This window comes from Saccharomyces eubayanus, chromosome XIII (genome assembly GCF_001298625.1).
Source record: "Saccharomyces eubayanus strain FM1318 chromosome XIII, whole genome shotgun sequence".
Classification (NCBI taxonomy): Eukaryota; Fungi; Ascomycota; class Saccharomycetes; order Saccharomycetales; family Saccharomycetaceae; genus Saccharomyces; species Saccharomyces eubayanus.
Window position 1 is genome coordinate 625,436 of NC_030972.1, and position 15,978 is coordinate 641,413.

Genomic DNA, 15,978 nt, shown 5'->3' on the forward strand with positions numbered 1-15,978 from the left:
AGAGTGGCAATGACCTTGTTGGAAAGAAAGAATCGGCTTTTCCCCTTCCTTTATAGGCTTGATTGTTGTAGATCCAACATGACATGCTTTCTTAGCAGGTTCTTCTTTATATTCTTCTTTAGTGATAAAGGATCGTCAACACCGTGATCTTTTAGAAACTGATTACATTTCAGATCATCCGATAATAGCTCAGACGTTTGAGATTGAATAGAATCAATCACACCCCTTTGTTTCTCCAGATTGACCTCTAGTTCAGATATATCCAGCTTTAGGAGCTCTCTTACGGTTTCCGGAGAAAACTCTTTGATACCGTACCTTTCTTTAATTTCTGATAACTCTTTCGGCGTAGATCCCTTGGATAACGCATCTTGAATTATTTTAATGTCTTGTAATAGAGTGGTTTTCTCATCCGATTTGCTCTCCCTTGCTGATCTTTTGTCCAAAAATTCTTTTGCCTTCTGTGTTTCCTCCTTAGCAACACTTAATTGAGCTTCAGATTCATATAGCGCAAACTGTTGACCTTTATTTCTGATAATCTCAGCAATGGCAAAGAACTTCCTCTTTGAAAGTGGTCTGGTCGCTTCTATTCTTACCAGGTCACCTTCCCTTGATATCCCGCCCTCATCGTGAACCAAGTAGTCTCTTCTATGGAACAATTCTTTATTAATTTTTTTATTAAACACTTTTGTCTCTACACGCACTTTAACCGTCTTTTGCATCTTACCTTGGGAGACGACCAGGCCTAAAAAGTTTTGACGGGCCATTATAACGTAACTCCGCTAGCTTCTTGTAATGTTTCCGATTCAGGTTCACCTCTCTGAACTCACACCAGTTTAGTTTATTATGGATTCCTATTGAAGACCTTTATGCTAGTATTGCCTGAAACTAATTCAAATTTCAAAATTAAGAAAAAGAAAAATGAGAACCTGTTACCCGCATTAAAATATTATTACCCGTATCCATACTCTTTCTGAAGGAAGACTCTTTTTTGAGGGAGTCATTGGCCCTGGAGAAGTCACAGAAGTCAAGCATCGAGAGGCAGATGCTTTTGATAAGCTAATCGAAACGATCTCCAACAAGTATAAATGGGAACGCAATCAGCCCGTAAGCCTCAGTTTTCTGTTTCTCTTGAACGGTAGCTAAGTACACAAGTAGCCGTTGTTTTCCGTATCTGYTTACCTTATTGCTGCTGCTGCTGCTGCTGCGTGATCTACTCATCGATTTAACTACAGCTCTTTAAAAAAAAGGGAATTTATTTATAGAACATAGTAACATGTTTAGAACAAAAGTGGCCGCTATTTTACATAGGGCTACTGTCAGAACCGGTGCAAGATGTGTTCCTCTAGTGAGAGCCAGAGGCTTTCATCGTAGCTCCATTTTGCTTAAACCAGCCGTTGCTGACGTATCGTCTACGCAATATAAGAAGATTTACAATCCAGACTTGAAGAATATTGATAGACCACTGGACACATTCCCTAGACGTCACTTGGGTCCTTCTCCCAATGATGTGAAAAAAATGTTAAAGACAATGGACTACGACGATTTAAACGCATTTGTAGAAGAGCTTGTCCCACCTAATATTTTGAAGAAGAGATCCTTGAAACTAGAAGCTCCTAGTAAGGGATACTGTGAACAAGAAATGCTGCAGCATTTGGAAGAAATCGCCAATAAAAACTCCTACAAAGTTAAGAATTTTATTGGTAAGGGATACTACGGCACGATTTTGCCGCCAGTTATTCAAAGAAACCTATTGGAAAGCCCAGAATGGTACACTTCTTATACTCCATACCAGCCTGAAATATCTCAGGGTAGATTGGAAGCATTACTAAACTTCCAAACAGTAGTTTCCGATTTGACCGGTTTGCCTGTGGCAAACGCCTCATTGTTGGATGAAGGTACCGCGGCTGGTGAAGCTATGCTACTGTCATTTAATATTTCCAGAAAGAAAAAGTTAAAATATGTAATTGATAAGAAATTACATCAGCAAACAAAGAGTGTTCTTCATACAAGGGCCAAACCATTCAATATTGAACTTATCGAAATCGACTGTTCCGATACCAAGAATGCTGTGGAAGTCTTGAAGAACCCTGATGTGTCTGGTTGTTTGGTCCAATATCCAGCAACAGATGGTTCAATCTTACCTCCTGATACAATGAAGCAACTCTCTGAAGCTTTACACTCTCACAAATCTTTCTTATCCGTCGCCTCAGATTTAATGGCTTTAACACTATTAAAACCGCCAGCCCAATACGGTGCTGACATTGTCCTGGGTTCTTCTCAAAGGTTCGGTGTTCCAATGGGTTATGGTGGTCCTCATGCTGCCTTTTTCGCCGTTATTGATAAACTGAACAGAAAAATTCCTGGCAGAATTGTTGGTGTCTCCAAGGACCGCCTAGGTAATCCTGCCCTACGTTTAGCTTTACAAACTAGAGAACAGCACATTAAACGTGATAAAGCAACTTCAAACATTTGCACCGCTCAAGCCCTTTTGGCTAATGTTGCCTCAAGTTACTGTGTTTATCACGGCCCTAAAGGTCTGCAAAATATTTCCAGGAGAATATTCAATTTGACGTCGATCTTAGCAAATGCCATTAAAAATGGGGATTGTCCTCACCAATTGCTTAACGAAACTTGGTTTGATACTTTGACCATAAAATTGGGCAACGGTTTATCTTCTGAACAATTATTGGACAAAGCTCTAAAAGAGTTCAATATTAATCTATTCGCTGTCGATACCACTACTGTTTCCTTGTCTCTTGATGAAGTTACTACCAAAAGCGATATTGAAAATCTAATGAAAGTATTTGAGATTGGTAATTCCGCAGAGTTTCTCTCAAAGGATTATTCCAACAGCTTACCATCAGAATTCCAGCGTACTGATGAAATTTTGAAAAGCGAAGTCTTCCATAAGCATCATAGTGAAACAGCAATGCTAAGATATTTACATAGGTTGCAATCTCGTGATTTGTCTCTTGCTAATTCTATGATTCCCTTAGGTTCCTGTACTATGAAGTTGAACAGTACTGTAGAAATGATGCCCATCACATGGCCCCAGTTTGCCAATATTCATCCTTTCCAACCATCGAACCAAGTTCAAGGATACAAGGAACTTATTAGTTCTCTGGAGAAGGATTTGTGCAGCATTACAGGTTTCGATGGTATCTCTTTACAACCAAATTCAGGTGCTCAAGGTGAATACACTGGTTTGAGAGTTATTAGATCATATCTGGAAAGTAAAGGTGAAAATCATCGTAACATTTGTTTGATCCCCGTATCTGCCCATGGTACAAATCCAGCTTCTGCCGCTATGGCAGGTTTGAAAGTCGTACCTGTCAACTGTCTACAAGATGGTTCTTTGGATTTAGTGGATTTAAAGTCCAAGGCTGAAAAATATTCAAACGAATTAGCAGCTGTGATGATTACTTACCCCTCCACGTACGGCCTATTTGAACCAGGTATCCAAGAAGCCATTGATGCTGTTCATTCGTTTGGCGGGCAAGTCTACTTGGATGGTGCTAACATGAATGCTCAAGTCGGTTTAACTTCACCTGGTGATCTCGGCGCAGACGTCTGCCATTTGAACCTACACAAGACGTTTTCTATTCCTCACGGTGGTGGTGGTCCAGCTGGTGCCCCTATCTGTGTCAAATCACACCTAATACCACATTTACCCAAGCATGATGTTGTAGATATGATCACTGAAGTTGGTAGCAAACATTCTATCGATTCGGTCTCCTCTGCTCCATATGGTAACGCTTTAGTGTTGCCAATCTCTTATGCCTACATCAAAATGATGGGAAATGAATCTTTGCCATTTTCTAGTGTCATTTCCATGTTAAACTCAAATTATATGATGACGAGATTGAAGGATCATTATAAGATTCTTTTCGTCAACGAATTGAGCACTTTAAAACATTGTGCTCATGAATTTATCGTCGATTTAAGAGACTACAAAGCCAAAGGTGTCGAAGCCATTGATATTGCCAAGAGATTGCAAGATTACGGATTTCATGCTCCAACGTTAGCTTTCCCTGTTCCTGGGACTTTGATGGTAGAACCAACAGAATCAGAAAACTTGGAAGAACTGGATAGATTCTGTGATGCTATGATATCTATAAGGGGAGAGATTGATGCATTAGTGTCTGGCCAACCAAAGGGACAAATCTTAAAGAATGCCCCTCATTGTTTGGAAGATTTTATTACTTCTTCTGATTGGGATACCAGAGGTTATACCCGTGAAGAAGCGGCTTATCCATTGCCTTTCTTGAAGTACAACAAGTTCTGGCCAACTGTTGCTAGATTAGATGATACACATGGTGACATGAATTTGATATGTACATGTCCTTCTGTGGAAGAAGTTGCAAGTGAAAATAATTAATGTATACTCGTTACTTTGTGTATGTATATTAGTTGATGCATTATGCACATATGTAAAAAAAAAAATATATATATTCAGAAAAAGTTTGTAACGGAATCTTATTTGAAGTATACCGAGATATATTCCACAAGTCGAAACTTTTGTGGATTCCCTTTTATTTATATGCTGTATTATTGTGTATGCAATTACTATAGAAGGTTAGAAGATTAGGTAGACATTCAAAAATGCATGCTTAGCCAATATTACTGTATATATGAATATATGTATGCAACATCATATGCTTTCTTTAACTGTTAGTTTATTTTCTTCTTCTGTAGTGGCCTTTATAGTTTTTAAAACCTCGCTTCCCATTAGCAGGTTTCTTAGTCGGTTTGCTGATCGCTTTTGTAGATGCTTTTGTGCTTATTGAACTTTTTGGTAACTGACTTTCCCTAATTTGATTGATTATTTGTTCATTTTCCTTAACTTCACTAGGGTTAGCGCCAAAAAACCTAGATCGTGTTCCTGTTGTGGAGATAACTTGATTGGTTGAACTGGATATTCTATTGACAGACTCTTCATTTAATATGGTATCGTATTTTTCATGTTCTCTGCTTGATCTTTTGTTACTAAGATCAGCAATTGTGGCTTTAAAGTACTTAAACCTCCGACAATATTTGTCCTCTACTGGACCCAAAGATGCAAAAGCCGATTCACTCATTGGCAAAATTGTCGCCATTTTCTTTAAGATAGAGTCGGGCATAAAGTTCCCCACCGGAGGAACCATTCTATTTCCTAAATTTAATGATAATTCTCTTAACCGTTCGTATGTCATTCGTAGATTGTTTAGTTCTTGGGTCGAATGTAATTCGGTATTGTTTTTTAATGATATAGGATGTGATGATTCCGTTGTTGAACTACTGTAGGTATACGATCTTAGGTGTTCTTTCGCGCTAATAAAGCGTGCAGGGTTAACAGCTGTATTCTCCCCAAGAGTTGTTGATCTTTGAGCTATAGCTGGCGTATTATCCCCATTTGATTGATGGCCAGAAGATGTTGATGGACGAGAGTTCGGTGCTGATATCGTAAATTGCATCCTTATCTCCATTTTTCCACTGAGTAATTTTCTAGCATTGGGTCCAACTTTTACATAACTCGAAGCAAACCCACTGTTATTCATGATAGAATACTCTTGTAAGACACGGATAGTGATCAAATGAAAAAAAATTCTTTCGATTTCTGATTTTTGCATGGACTTACCAAGGCCGTGTTCATCTAATGTATCGTGATTAGCCTGTACAATTTTGGAGCTTCTTGAACCTTTGAAAATGTCTTGACAGTAAATTATGGTGACTCTTTCATTTTGAATACTCTCCACCAGTTTCACAATTTTTTTGGCGGGATCCGTAACATCTCTTTCCTCGTTTATTACATTTGCACTATTCCTGCAATTGTCACAGTTCTTGTGACACAATTTAGAATCAAAATCCTCATTGAAGTAAGATAGCACTAATTTTCTTCTACAATCCGTGACGTTGTCACAGTATGCCATCACCTGCTGTAACTTATTTAAATGTTTCTCCTTGTTCTCTCTGTCTAAATTCTTATCTTTTTGAATCATTGTTTGCATAGTTCTGATATCTCGAAACGAGAAATAGGTGATACAGTATGAATAATTGCCATCCCTACCGGCACGACCAGTTTCTTGGTAATAGCCTTCTAATGTTCGTGGCACGGTGAAATGGTAAACAAACCTAACATCGGGTTTATCAATACCCATCCCAAACGCGACGGTAGCACAAATCACCTGGATTTCATCAGCCTGCCACGCCTTTTGAACACTTAGTCTTTCATCAGGTTCCATACCTGCATGGTAATAGGCGCATTTGATGCCATTTCTCTGCATTTGGGCTGACGTTTGCTCACAAGATTTTTTAGAATGACAATATATAATGCCAGTTTCGTTTTTAAATCTCAATTTAACAGCGTCACAGATCTCGAAAATGGTATTTTTGGTCTTTTTTTTAACTTCATAGTACAAATTAGTTCTGTTAAAACTTTGCTTTAAGAAAACTGGATCTTTTAGTTCTAGATTGTGAATGATATCCATTCTTACTTGTTCACTTGCAGTTGCAGTTAGAGCGATCATTGGAATATCGGGATATTCCCTCTTAAAGAATTTTAATTCTTTGTAATCAGGCCTAAAATCATGACCCCAGTTAGAAACACAATGGGCTTCATCTACAACAATACGAGCCAACTTTCCATCCGCATATAGTCTACTAATGGCTCTCTTACACTGTTCAGAAGCACTAATCATTTCAGGAGATATATAAACCAAATCCAATAACCCATTAATAAACAAATTAAAGGTTTGTCTCCTTTGTTCGGCGGTCCCTTTCGAACTGAACATGCTTGCCTTGATATTTTTATTCAACAAATGTTCCACTTGATCTTGCATCAAAGAAATTAAGGGAGAAACGACAATGGTAGTACCATGCGTCTTGCCTAGTTTAACCACTGCAGGAAGTTGATAGCAAAGCGATTTACCACCCCCTGTCGGCATAAGAACAAAAACGTCCTTACCTTGTAAAGTTGCATTGACTGCCTCTAACTGATTAGGTCTAAAGCCGGGTAGTTTAAATATTTCGTGCAAGCGGTATAAAACTTCATCCGACCACGGATAAATTGGACCTTTCGCCTTAGAAGTCAGTTTAGACCTGCTCACTATATCACTTAGTGAAAAATCGTCATCAAAATCATCTTCCTCGCCTTTTTTTTGACTAGCGTTCGATCTTTCTCTTTTAATCGTAGGAGACCAAGAGGGTGATTGCAGATCGTGATCACTTGTAAGCTTCCTTTCTGTTATGATCTTCAGGTCATTATCCAGTTCCTGAATATCTGCAGCTTGGGTTCTATTTTCTCTTTCTTCGTCGAATCTTTCTAAATCGCTATCTGATAGGTTTTCAAAGTTGTTGTTGTTGTTGTTGTTATCTTCATCGTATTCACCACTTTCCTTTTCACTGTCAATTAACTCTAAATCAGAATGTGACATAGGTAAGTTTTGGTTACCAAAGGAAAAACTTATGCTATCATCCAAAATAGCATCCCTTTCTAAATCGTCTTCCAGTAAATCAATATGCTCCACATCTGTTTGCCTTTGACGGCTGGATATGTCACTTTGTGTTGTTGGGGAAGATAAAATAACTTGAACATTTTTATTCTGTGATAAAGTAATTGTGGACCTAGTATCGTCTTCTAAGGGATCTTCTTTAATATTTGCACACCCATCCAGATTGTCATGGTAATCAGTATCCTGGGTGGCCTCAAGACCATCATTCACTACAAAATCAAAATCACTTTGGTTCAACAAATCATTTTCTTCCTTTTCTTCATCTCTAGTAGTCATATAACTAGAATGATCATCATCTTCAGCCTCCATTGTGAGTTCATCTTCTTCTCTTTCGAATTCTGGGCAATCCTCTCTCAATGATTTACCCATAATATAGTCAAAGGGGTCATCTCTTTCAGGAATTCTATAGTTAACTGGTTCTCTTGAACGCATATTTCTTCTTCTTGTAAGTTCATCTTGTTCTTCTGTGGTCATATCCAGACGTGGCGGTGAAGGAGAAATTGGAGTATTGTTTTGCGGTATATCGACTAACCCTTTTTGTAGGATAATGGTAGGATCGTTATTTGCATCATCATCATCCTCATCGTCTAGCACCTGAATTAAGTCATCATCGTGGTTATCATTATTAGCATTAGTTTTTGGGCTTTTCGTGAAAGTTGCAGTAGCTGCACGGGCAGATACTGCCATAGTCGCAGCGGTTGCAGTAGTGGTTGCCAGATTTGTGCTTTTGAAAGATAGGTTGTTGTCTAATGGACTGGGTAAAATACTTGATATAATATTATTGTTTTGTGAGGGAACCTGGCTGTGAACTTTAGTTTGACTTTTCGAAAGTGCGTCTTTCTTAATTTGTGCGATTTCCGTTTCTAAAGAGTCTATTCTGATAGATACGTTGGATAATTGGGGCCGTATGTCCCTACTCAATTGTAACCTTTTGGCATCCTCTGACAATGATGTAGATTCAATTATACTACATTTTTGGAGTAACAATTTTGATTGCTCCTTCAAGGTAGTAATCAATGAGTCCTGAAGTCCAACTATATCTCTCTCTACCCTGTCTCGATGCTTCTCGATCTGTTTGCTCGTGCTTGTACTATCAATCACGTCGTTGGTATTGTTTCTGCGATCCATGTTTCTACTGCTGCTATTTTCGACAAGAGAACTCGCCATGGGCGGTCGAAGCATATTGGTGTTGTGTGTTTTCGAACCGCTGGGTGTCCTTGGGTTCGATACGATACTTGTGCTGGCCGGTATATCTCCCATGGGGATGTCGGTATATTGGTTCGATGTGGCAGGGTAGGAGAGCCATTCCGTGTCGTTTGATAGGGTTTGCGTGTCCTCGCGCTGTTTCGTAACGGTGCTAGTGGAACCAGATCCAGGAAGGCTGGTTAACAGGTTCATTGTCCCTGCTCCATACACATCTCTAGACGGCGTAATCGGTGGCGAATTTGTCTTTGGCTTCTTGTTCGCTATATGCTTTTGAATAGCCTGCAACACAAACTCCTTGTCTTCTTGCAAAGTCGCCGTTTCTTTCAACCACTTGTGTTCCCTCCTTAAGTTATGCGACGGTTTCGTTACCATTATATCTCCGTGCGTGTGTATGTGTTTGTATATATCTATTATGCGTTTATAACCCTTTTCTCCAATCAATGGCCTCAAGCTGGCAAATAACAGAAAACAAAACACAACGACGAGACCTTGGGATCAAAATTCAGTCACCGATGCTATTTCAGACGACTCCGCACGCGTTATCTACCTGTTCTTGTTCTTGATCTAGTCTGTAAACCAATCTGGACACTTGTATTATAGATACAATGCAGAAGCGTAAACAGAATTTAACGTGTGCAGCCGGGTAATCCTTTTTAACGGCACGGCTGAGCTATATAAGTGCAAAAGAGGAAGAGGCTTCTCTCACTTCTTGATTGGCATTTTGATCCTATCTAATGGCTCTTTCGTAAATAGGAAACCACCACGATCAACGATGGCTGTAGGTGGTAATAACTGGAACGTATGGCTACGAATGTCACGGGTCCAGCTCAGGCAGATCACCAAATCGCTTGACCGGACGCTAGTGGGGCTGAGCCATGGGAGATTTCCCCTTCAATACAATCACAATATCTTCACCACCTGGTGGAGAAGTCTATTTGATGCTTCTATTACTTTCAGAAGAGCAAACAGATTCACTGCTTCACCGCTTACCAGAAGGGGTGTCGCTGGGTTTGATCGTTTGAGACCTGCTGCTCACGTCAGTAGGTTTGCCACTCTGTCCAGGGTTCCCAAAGGTGCCCCCAGGGGCTTGTTTACCAACTGGAATATGGTCGCTTCAACTAGATTGCTGGGACAGAGAGCTTACTCTACTTCTAGTATCAAGTTCACCCAGGAAGCCGTGAATAATATGACCGTATCCCTAAGATGTTTCTTCAACTCATTGGATGGGTTGGATCAATGTTCTCACTCAACCTACTCCAAGACTTTCCAGCATGCGTCTAATGCTAAACAACAACAGGTACATMCTCAACCTGTTGCGTTCAAGAGGCTGTCTCAAAAAGATATCAGTTTCATCCGTGATTTGGAGTTATTCAAAATAATGAAGACCCAAAATCAAATCATTAACGAATCCAGCCCATTATTTGCCGAAAAATCTGGATCTTACATTGAATTCACTGTTCCTGAATTCAACGTTAATGAATCAGCTTCTGTACCCATGTCATTTCTAGATCCCGCTTTGTTGGGAGACTTGAATGAAAAAATTACAAACTACAACAGTGACTTGAAATTGATGTACGACAGCATTGATATGATCTTGAAAAATTATGGTTCGTTGCCCACAACTTTTCATCGAAACAAGATCCGAGTACACTTCCCAAACTCCACCGTGGTCGAAACAGAGAAACTGGTTGCTGGTTTGTATATTACTACAGGTATTATATATGCTGATGCTTCTCTGGACATTACTTTGGAAGATGCTAAGTTGAATGCTTTGGTTAATGATGACAAATCTACAAGCATGTGGTCTCTTGTTGACGAAGCCTCCCTCCCCGTTAGTACTGCTTTTTCACCCGTTCTATCGGAAGCATCCGATGATGATTATGAATTTATCTAGTTAGATTGTTCACTCATCGTCTTTTTACAAACAGGAGCGTCTTCGCTTACTTTCACACATAGGCGTACGCGGATACGTCTATACATATTTTTATGTACTGTTCTCTGTTTTTATAGTTAATACATTTCATATTCATGCCAAATATGCGTATTGTCTCATGTTTGAATTCTTGAAAATTCGGCAGAAAACAAATCAGGTCTTACTATATACGCAAACAAGAGAAAAGGGGATTTTTAAAGAATACTCAGTAATTGTATCACCATTCATTTGTCTATGTTATCGTCATAATGAATGAAAAAAACGAGAATACTGAACATCTGATGACGTCTGATGAAAACACTCTAGGAGAACAGCTTGAAATTCCAGCAACCTCTCATCCTGACCAACTAAAAGAGAATCTAGATGACATCGTTTCGGGAAACGAGAACTTAATAATAGATAGCAGTAACGAAACGAATTTAAACAAGGAAGTAGAGGCATTGGCCGCAGGGACAAACATTGGAGTAGATTTGAATCAGAGCATAAATGACCGTACTTCGATTGATGGCCTTACAGATTCACATGATGCTCCAATCCCAACAGAACCGGAGGTGGAGCCACAGGAAGAAGCCCCATTAATATCTGAGAATCTAAGCCAGCAATTAGAAAATGAAAGATCAAAAGTTGAAAGGGCCCTAGAAGCAATATCTTCCCCTTCATTACCACCAAGAGATAATGATGTTGGAAGTTTTACACCTGTGCCCACCAAATCTTCGTCTCCCCCAGTACCCTCAAGAAATACAAACGTTCAAGTCTCCCTTGATCAACCTCAACTTCCACCAAGGCAAAAACTTAATGCAGAAACTTTACATTTGAAAGCACCCCATAGTAGTGCGGTGCCTGTCAGACCACTAACTAATACGTTTGGTAATTCTTCTTCCCCAGCCCCACCAATTTTACCTCCTCGTCGTATAGAAGATCCTCTAGACTTAGCCGCTCAAAAGGAGCTTTTGGCAAGTACATTCAAAAGAAACATGCTGTTTTACAAAAATGAAGATAACTCAGTCAAAAATGATTTGGACGAAAATATGCTTATTTTGAGGGAAAACTTTCAGAAAATTAGTACCGATCAATTGTCTGAGGAGGATAGCTCATTTTGGAGAAAAACTGTAAATGACTACCAACAGACCTTACTTAATGATAGTGAGAGTTTACACGTTCAACTAGCTCGTGGAATACCCTCTATTTATCGTTTGATAGTCTGGCAGTTAGTAAGTTATGCAAAATCAAAGTCCTTTGAGCTGATATACGAGACTTATCTAACACAGGATGCACCATTTGATGTCCAGAAATTCGAAGATCAACTCAAGGTGATAGACACTATATCATCTACGAACGTAAAAAGCATAATCAACGTACTAAAAGCGTACCTTCTTTTTGACTCTGAATGTGAATTTTCTATCGACATGGTTTATATTGTTAATATGGTTCTTGCGGTTTGCAAGAAAGAAACAGATGCGTTTGGGTTATTCGTTCGCTTGATGCAAGTTTATGATTTAAGATCATTGTTTTTACCAAGCGCCCCTGTGATCAATGTTCTCTGCTATAAATTTGATAGACTAGTAGAAGAATCCTATCCCAAGGTTTATAACCACATGGTTAAAGAAGGTATTCGTTCTTCTATGTTTTTGCCTAGTTTTTTCACAACATTGTTTCAAAAGTATTCTTCCGTTGAAATTCAACCACGTATCGGTGATATTATATTTTTAGAGGGTCTTGATTCCATTATGAGAATTCCTGCTAAATTATTGTGTGAAGCACAAGATCAACTATTAAAAATGAGTTTCGAAGAACTGCTGGAGTTTTTGAAAGTAGGTCTATTAGAGGCTTATATTAAGAAGGAAACCGATACGGAAAGTGATCCTCTTTCCTTAAACAATTGTATAGATCAACTTATTCAAGATGCTATGACGGAAGTTCAAATATTTCCAAAAACCATGAAGAAGTTTGCTTCTGAATATGAGGAAATTCATAGATTAGATAATGAGAGAGAAGAGCAGTACAAATCAATCACCGAAAAGAATTTGCATTTACAGAAGCATGTACGCAAATTGGAAAATGACTATACGTCATTAAACAGAGAGCATGTGACAATTGCAAACGAACTAGTGAAAAACCGGTTGAAGATCGAGTCCGTATTGAATGAAAACAATGGATATAAACTAAAAATCTTGGACCTGAAGAAAACGTTAGATACAGAAAAAAAGAAACAAGTTTCAATCGTATATGTTCCTAATGATTTGAAAAAGGATTTAGATGAAACGATAAAAAAAAATGCACAAGTAATGGACGAAAATTTAAAGTTACAAGATAAGATTTCAGAGCTTGAAAGGATGGCTGAAGCAATTAGCACTGCAAGCAAAAACGGTGTTTTATTTGAGTATTCAAATCCTAAAAATCACTCTTTGGGCGCTGGTTGGTCGGGATTTAAGAAAGTTTTCAAATGATTACACTTATATGTATGGCATGCTGATTGACTTTAAATAATAAAGGAGGAAACATAATAAAAAAAAAAGTACATACATAATACTGATCTTTTTTTGTTTCGATTATATCTATTATTTAACATTTTGTTTACATTTCGGAACTTTTGATGAAGGAATAAAAGCACAGTAAAAGTATATTTCAAAGAATCTCGTAAAAGAAAGAGCAAAATTTAGTTGAATACAAACACAGATTTTAAATAATTTGAGACTTTCAAATATTCCAACCTTTTAGTGGGGGCAGAATAACGGCTGGAACTTCATAGATGACTATATTTAACCGAGACCATGACTACTAATAGCGGCACTTTATACTTGAAGTTTTAACGATTGTACATAAATAATTACTATATCGACATTGTAGTATTAAACCTCTGACTTCACTCTACAATTTTTTAGTTTTGGTGACATGTATTGTATAAGAACAAGAAGCGGGCCACCGCACAGAAGGAGTACTTGTAACAGAAATCCCAAAAAGAGAATTATACGATTGAAAAATCACAAAAGGAATCATTTTGGCTTTCTGAGTTCAACGATTTCACAACCTGTTGATCGACTGGAAGTTAATTCCGTTTTCTTCTTTTGCCATTGTATGTCGAATACTCCTGTAGTTTCCTATTCGGCGCACGCTTCGTTAGATTTATTTCAAGGACCGAAAACATCTAATTATACAAAACTACTGGAAGCCAAAAGGGAAACGAGCATAAAAACTGATTAGAGGGAAGACACCAATAAGAGTATGCAACAACTTCTCAGACCATTTCAGCTGACAAGAGGATTTACTAGTGCTGTAAAGAACTTCAGGCAATGGAGATTAATTGAAACAAGAAACGTTGCAAAACAGCCGGACTACCAAGTTGGTGATGTCAAGCCTCTGCACATGCCAAAAGAGAGAAAGAAGTTTCCAGACTATAAATACGGTGAATCCAATATCTTTAAACAAAGTAATAAAGGTTTATATGGTGGATCTTTTATTCAATATGGTAACAATATTTCCGAAAGTAAAGCCAAAACAAGAAAGAAATGGTTACCCAATATTGTGAAAAAGGGTTTATGGAGTGAAACTTTGAATAGAAAGATTAGTATCAAGATGACTGCCAAAGTGCTAAAAACCATCAGCAAAGAAGGTGGGATTGATAATTATTTGACAAAGGAGAAGGCCGCAAGAATTAAAGAACTAGGACCCACAGGATGGAAGTTGCGTTATAGAGTCTTGAAAAGAAAAGACGCTATAGAGAACTATCCACATAAGGATGCCCCTATTTTAGAAACGGCCGATGGCAAAAATGTCAAAGTATATTATGATGAAGTAATTAACGGCACGCCAAGAAAGATATCAGTTGGAAGAAGGAAACTGTTGGCCTTTTTATATCCCTTGGAAAAATTGGAACACAAGTCTATCGGGAAAGATCTAGACCACAAAAGATTTGTGGAGCTGTTTGCTAACGTTCCAGTTAAGGATATCGTATCGAAATTGGAAGAGCATGACTTTGATTTGTCCACAATTTCCGTATAGTAAGAAAAGGATGACTTCGCTTCCGATTGACTAAACCTTCCAAAAATACCATTCAAATCTCCCTGTATATATATATATAAGCAAAACAACCGAACATATAGTAGATATATGTATGTTAAAATGTCATTAGTCCCTATATGCTTGCTAAACATGCTCGTGTGCATTTTTTTGACTACTTAACACCCGAACATTTTTTTGGTTTTTTTTTCAGGAGAGGAGATGCGAACGAAATGGAAACCGCCGCTCATATGAATTTTGTTTAATTAAAGAAATGAAGATATTAAACTGTAGAGTACTAGTTTAACAGCATTACACAGATAAGAAGCACAACAATCGATAAAATGGCCGCTAAGACAGGTATGTTAGACGTAGAAGAGGATATTGAATAGGAATACGACGATTTTTAGAGGCTTCAACAAGAGTTGGCCGAACTATCACGAAGGCATGAACGCGATGAAAGAAAGGCAAGTACGAAAATAGCACTAGCAATACAAAGAACTCATGTTATTGTAAATGATTTTGACGGGTTCACCCAAAGACAGGGAAGGAGAAGAAGAGGCTGTTAGACCCTTAAAGATGAGCGTTATCCATCCAGGAGGATGACGAATTATTTTGCAACCTCCTTCAGACGAATCGTTGCAATGAAACCAGCAGCGCATTAGAAACCACCATGAAAGCCAGGCAATAAGAGAAAGCAAAGCCGCGTATCAAGAGTCGTCTCCTGCAGATATTTGTGCTTATTTGACACATTACTAACTTAAACAACCCATGGTATCATAATCAGGAATCGCAATTGGTTTGAACAAAGGTAAGAAGGTCACTAGCATGACCCCAGCCCCAAAGATCTCTTACAAGAAGGGTGCTGCTTCCAACAGAACTAAGTTCGTCAGATCTTTGGTTAGAGAAATCGCCGGTTTGTCTCCATACGAAAGAAGATTGATCGATCTAATAAGAAACTCTGGTGAAAAGAGAGCTAGAAAGGTTGCCAAGAAGAGATTGGGTTCTTTCATCAGAGCCAAGGCTAAGGTTGAAGAAATGAACAACATTATTTCTGCTTCTCGTCGTCACTAAGTTCTTAAAAACTGATTTTTGTAATATATATATATAGATATCATACTTTCTTTTTAACTTAGGGAAATGAAAACAATAACACTAAAAAAAACCAACTAGTTCATGCATCCTAAAACGTTATAAGCATTACTCACCACATAGGCGTGGTGCCCAGTCCCAGACCTATTCTTGCGAGGCTTCCCCTTGGACCTATGCTGTTCATTAATACGCCAATAAACCCTATAAATTTTTTTTCATACGTGGCGCATTACCCGAAACTGAAACCAACGAAAATTTTTT

General features: G+C 38.4%; 7 protein-coding genes across 7 annotated transcripts; 5 read left to right on the plus strand and 2 right to left on the minus strand.

Annotated features, from left to right (window-relative positions):
- Positions 1 to 50: 50 nt before the first annotated feature.
- On the minus strand, positions 51 to 764 carry MRPS17 (mitochondrial 37S ribosomal protein uS17m; the record flags this gene model as incomplete). The annotated part of the gene is made up of 1 exon (XM_018367301.1): positions 51 to 764. The coding sequence occupies one exon, from the start codon at positions 762 to 764 to the stop codon at positions 51 to 53; it is 714 nt and encodes a 237-aa protein (XP_018220235.1).
- A 509-nt stretch (positions 765 to 1,273) lies between these two features.
- GCV2 (glycine decarboxylase subunit P) lies at positions 1,274 to 4,378 on the plus strand (the record flags this gene model as incomplete). The annotated part of the gene is made up of 1 exon (XM_018367302.1): positions 1,274 to 4,378. One exon carries the CDS (start codon positions 1,274 to 1,276, stop codon positions 4,376 to 4,378), a length of 3,105 nt encoding a protein of 1,034 aa, XP_018220236.1.
- A 298-nt stretch (positions 4,379 to 4,676) lies between these two features.
- Positions 4,677 to 9,068, minus strand: SGS1 (ATP-dependent DNA helicase SGS1; the record flags this gene model as incomplete). The annotated part of the gene is made up of 1 exon (XM_018367303.1): positions 4,677 to 9,068. The coding sequence occupies one exon, from the start codon at positions 9,066 to 9,068 to the stop codon at positions 4,677 to 4,679; it is 4,392 nt and encodes a 1,463-aa protein (XP_018220237.1).
- A 400-nt stretch (positions 9,069 to 9,468) lies between these two features.
- SPG5 (Spg5p) lies at positions 9,469 to 10,590 on the plus strand (the record flags this gene model as incomplete). The annotated part of the gene is made up of 1 exon (XM_018367304.1): positions 9,469 to 10,590. The coding sequence occupies one exon, from the start codon at positions 9,469 to 9,471 to the stop codon at positions 10,588 to 10,590; it is 1,122 nt and encodes a 373-aa protein (XP_018220238.1).
- Positions 10,591 to 10,877: 287 nt separating this feature from the next.
- On the plus strand, positions 10,878 to 13,076 carry GYL1 (Gyl1p; the record flags this gene model as incomplete). The annotated part of the gene is made up of 1 exon (XM_018367305.1): positions 10,878 to 13,076. The coding sequence occupies one exon, from the start codon at positions 10,878 to 10,880 to the stop codon at positions 13,074 to 13,076; it is 2,199 nt and encodes a 732-aa protein (XP_018220239.1).
- Positions 13,077 to 13,851: 775 nt separating this feature from the next.
- Positions 13,852 to 14,628, plus strand: MRPL24 (mitochondrial 54S ribosomal protein bL28m; the record flags this gene model as incomplete). Its single annotated transcript, XM_018367306.1, has 1 exon — positions 13,852 to 14,628. The coding sequence occupies one exon, from the start codon at positions 13,852 to 13,854 to the stop codon at positions 14,626 to 14,628; it is 777 nt and encodes a 258-aa protein (XP_018220240.1).
- Positions 14,629 to 14,969: 341 nt separating this feature from the next.
- RPL36A (60S ribosomal protein eL36) lies at positions 14,970 to 15,699 on the plus strand (the record flags this gene model as incomplete). The annotated part of the gene is made up of 2 exons (XM_018367307.1): positions 14,970 to 14,985; positions 15,413 to 15,699. 2 exons carry the CDS (start codon positions 14,970 to 14,972, stop codon positions 15,697 to 15,699), a joined length of 303 nt encoding a protein of 100 aa, XP_018220241.1.
- Positions 15,700 to 15,978: the final 279 nt, after the last annotated feature.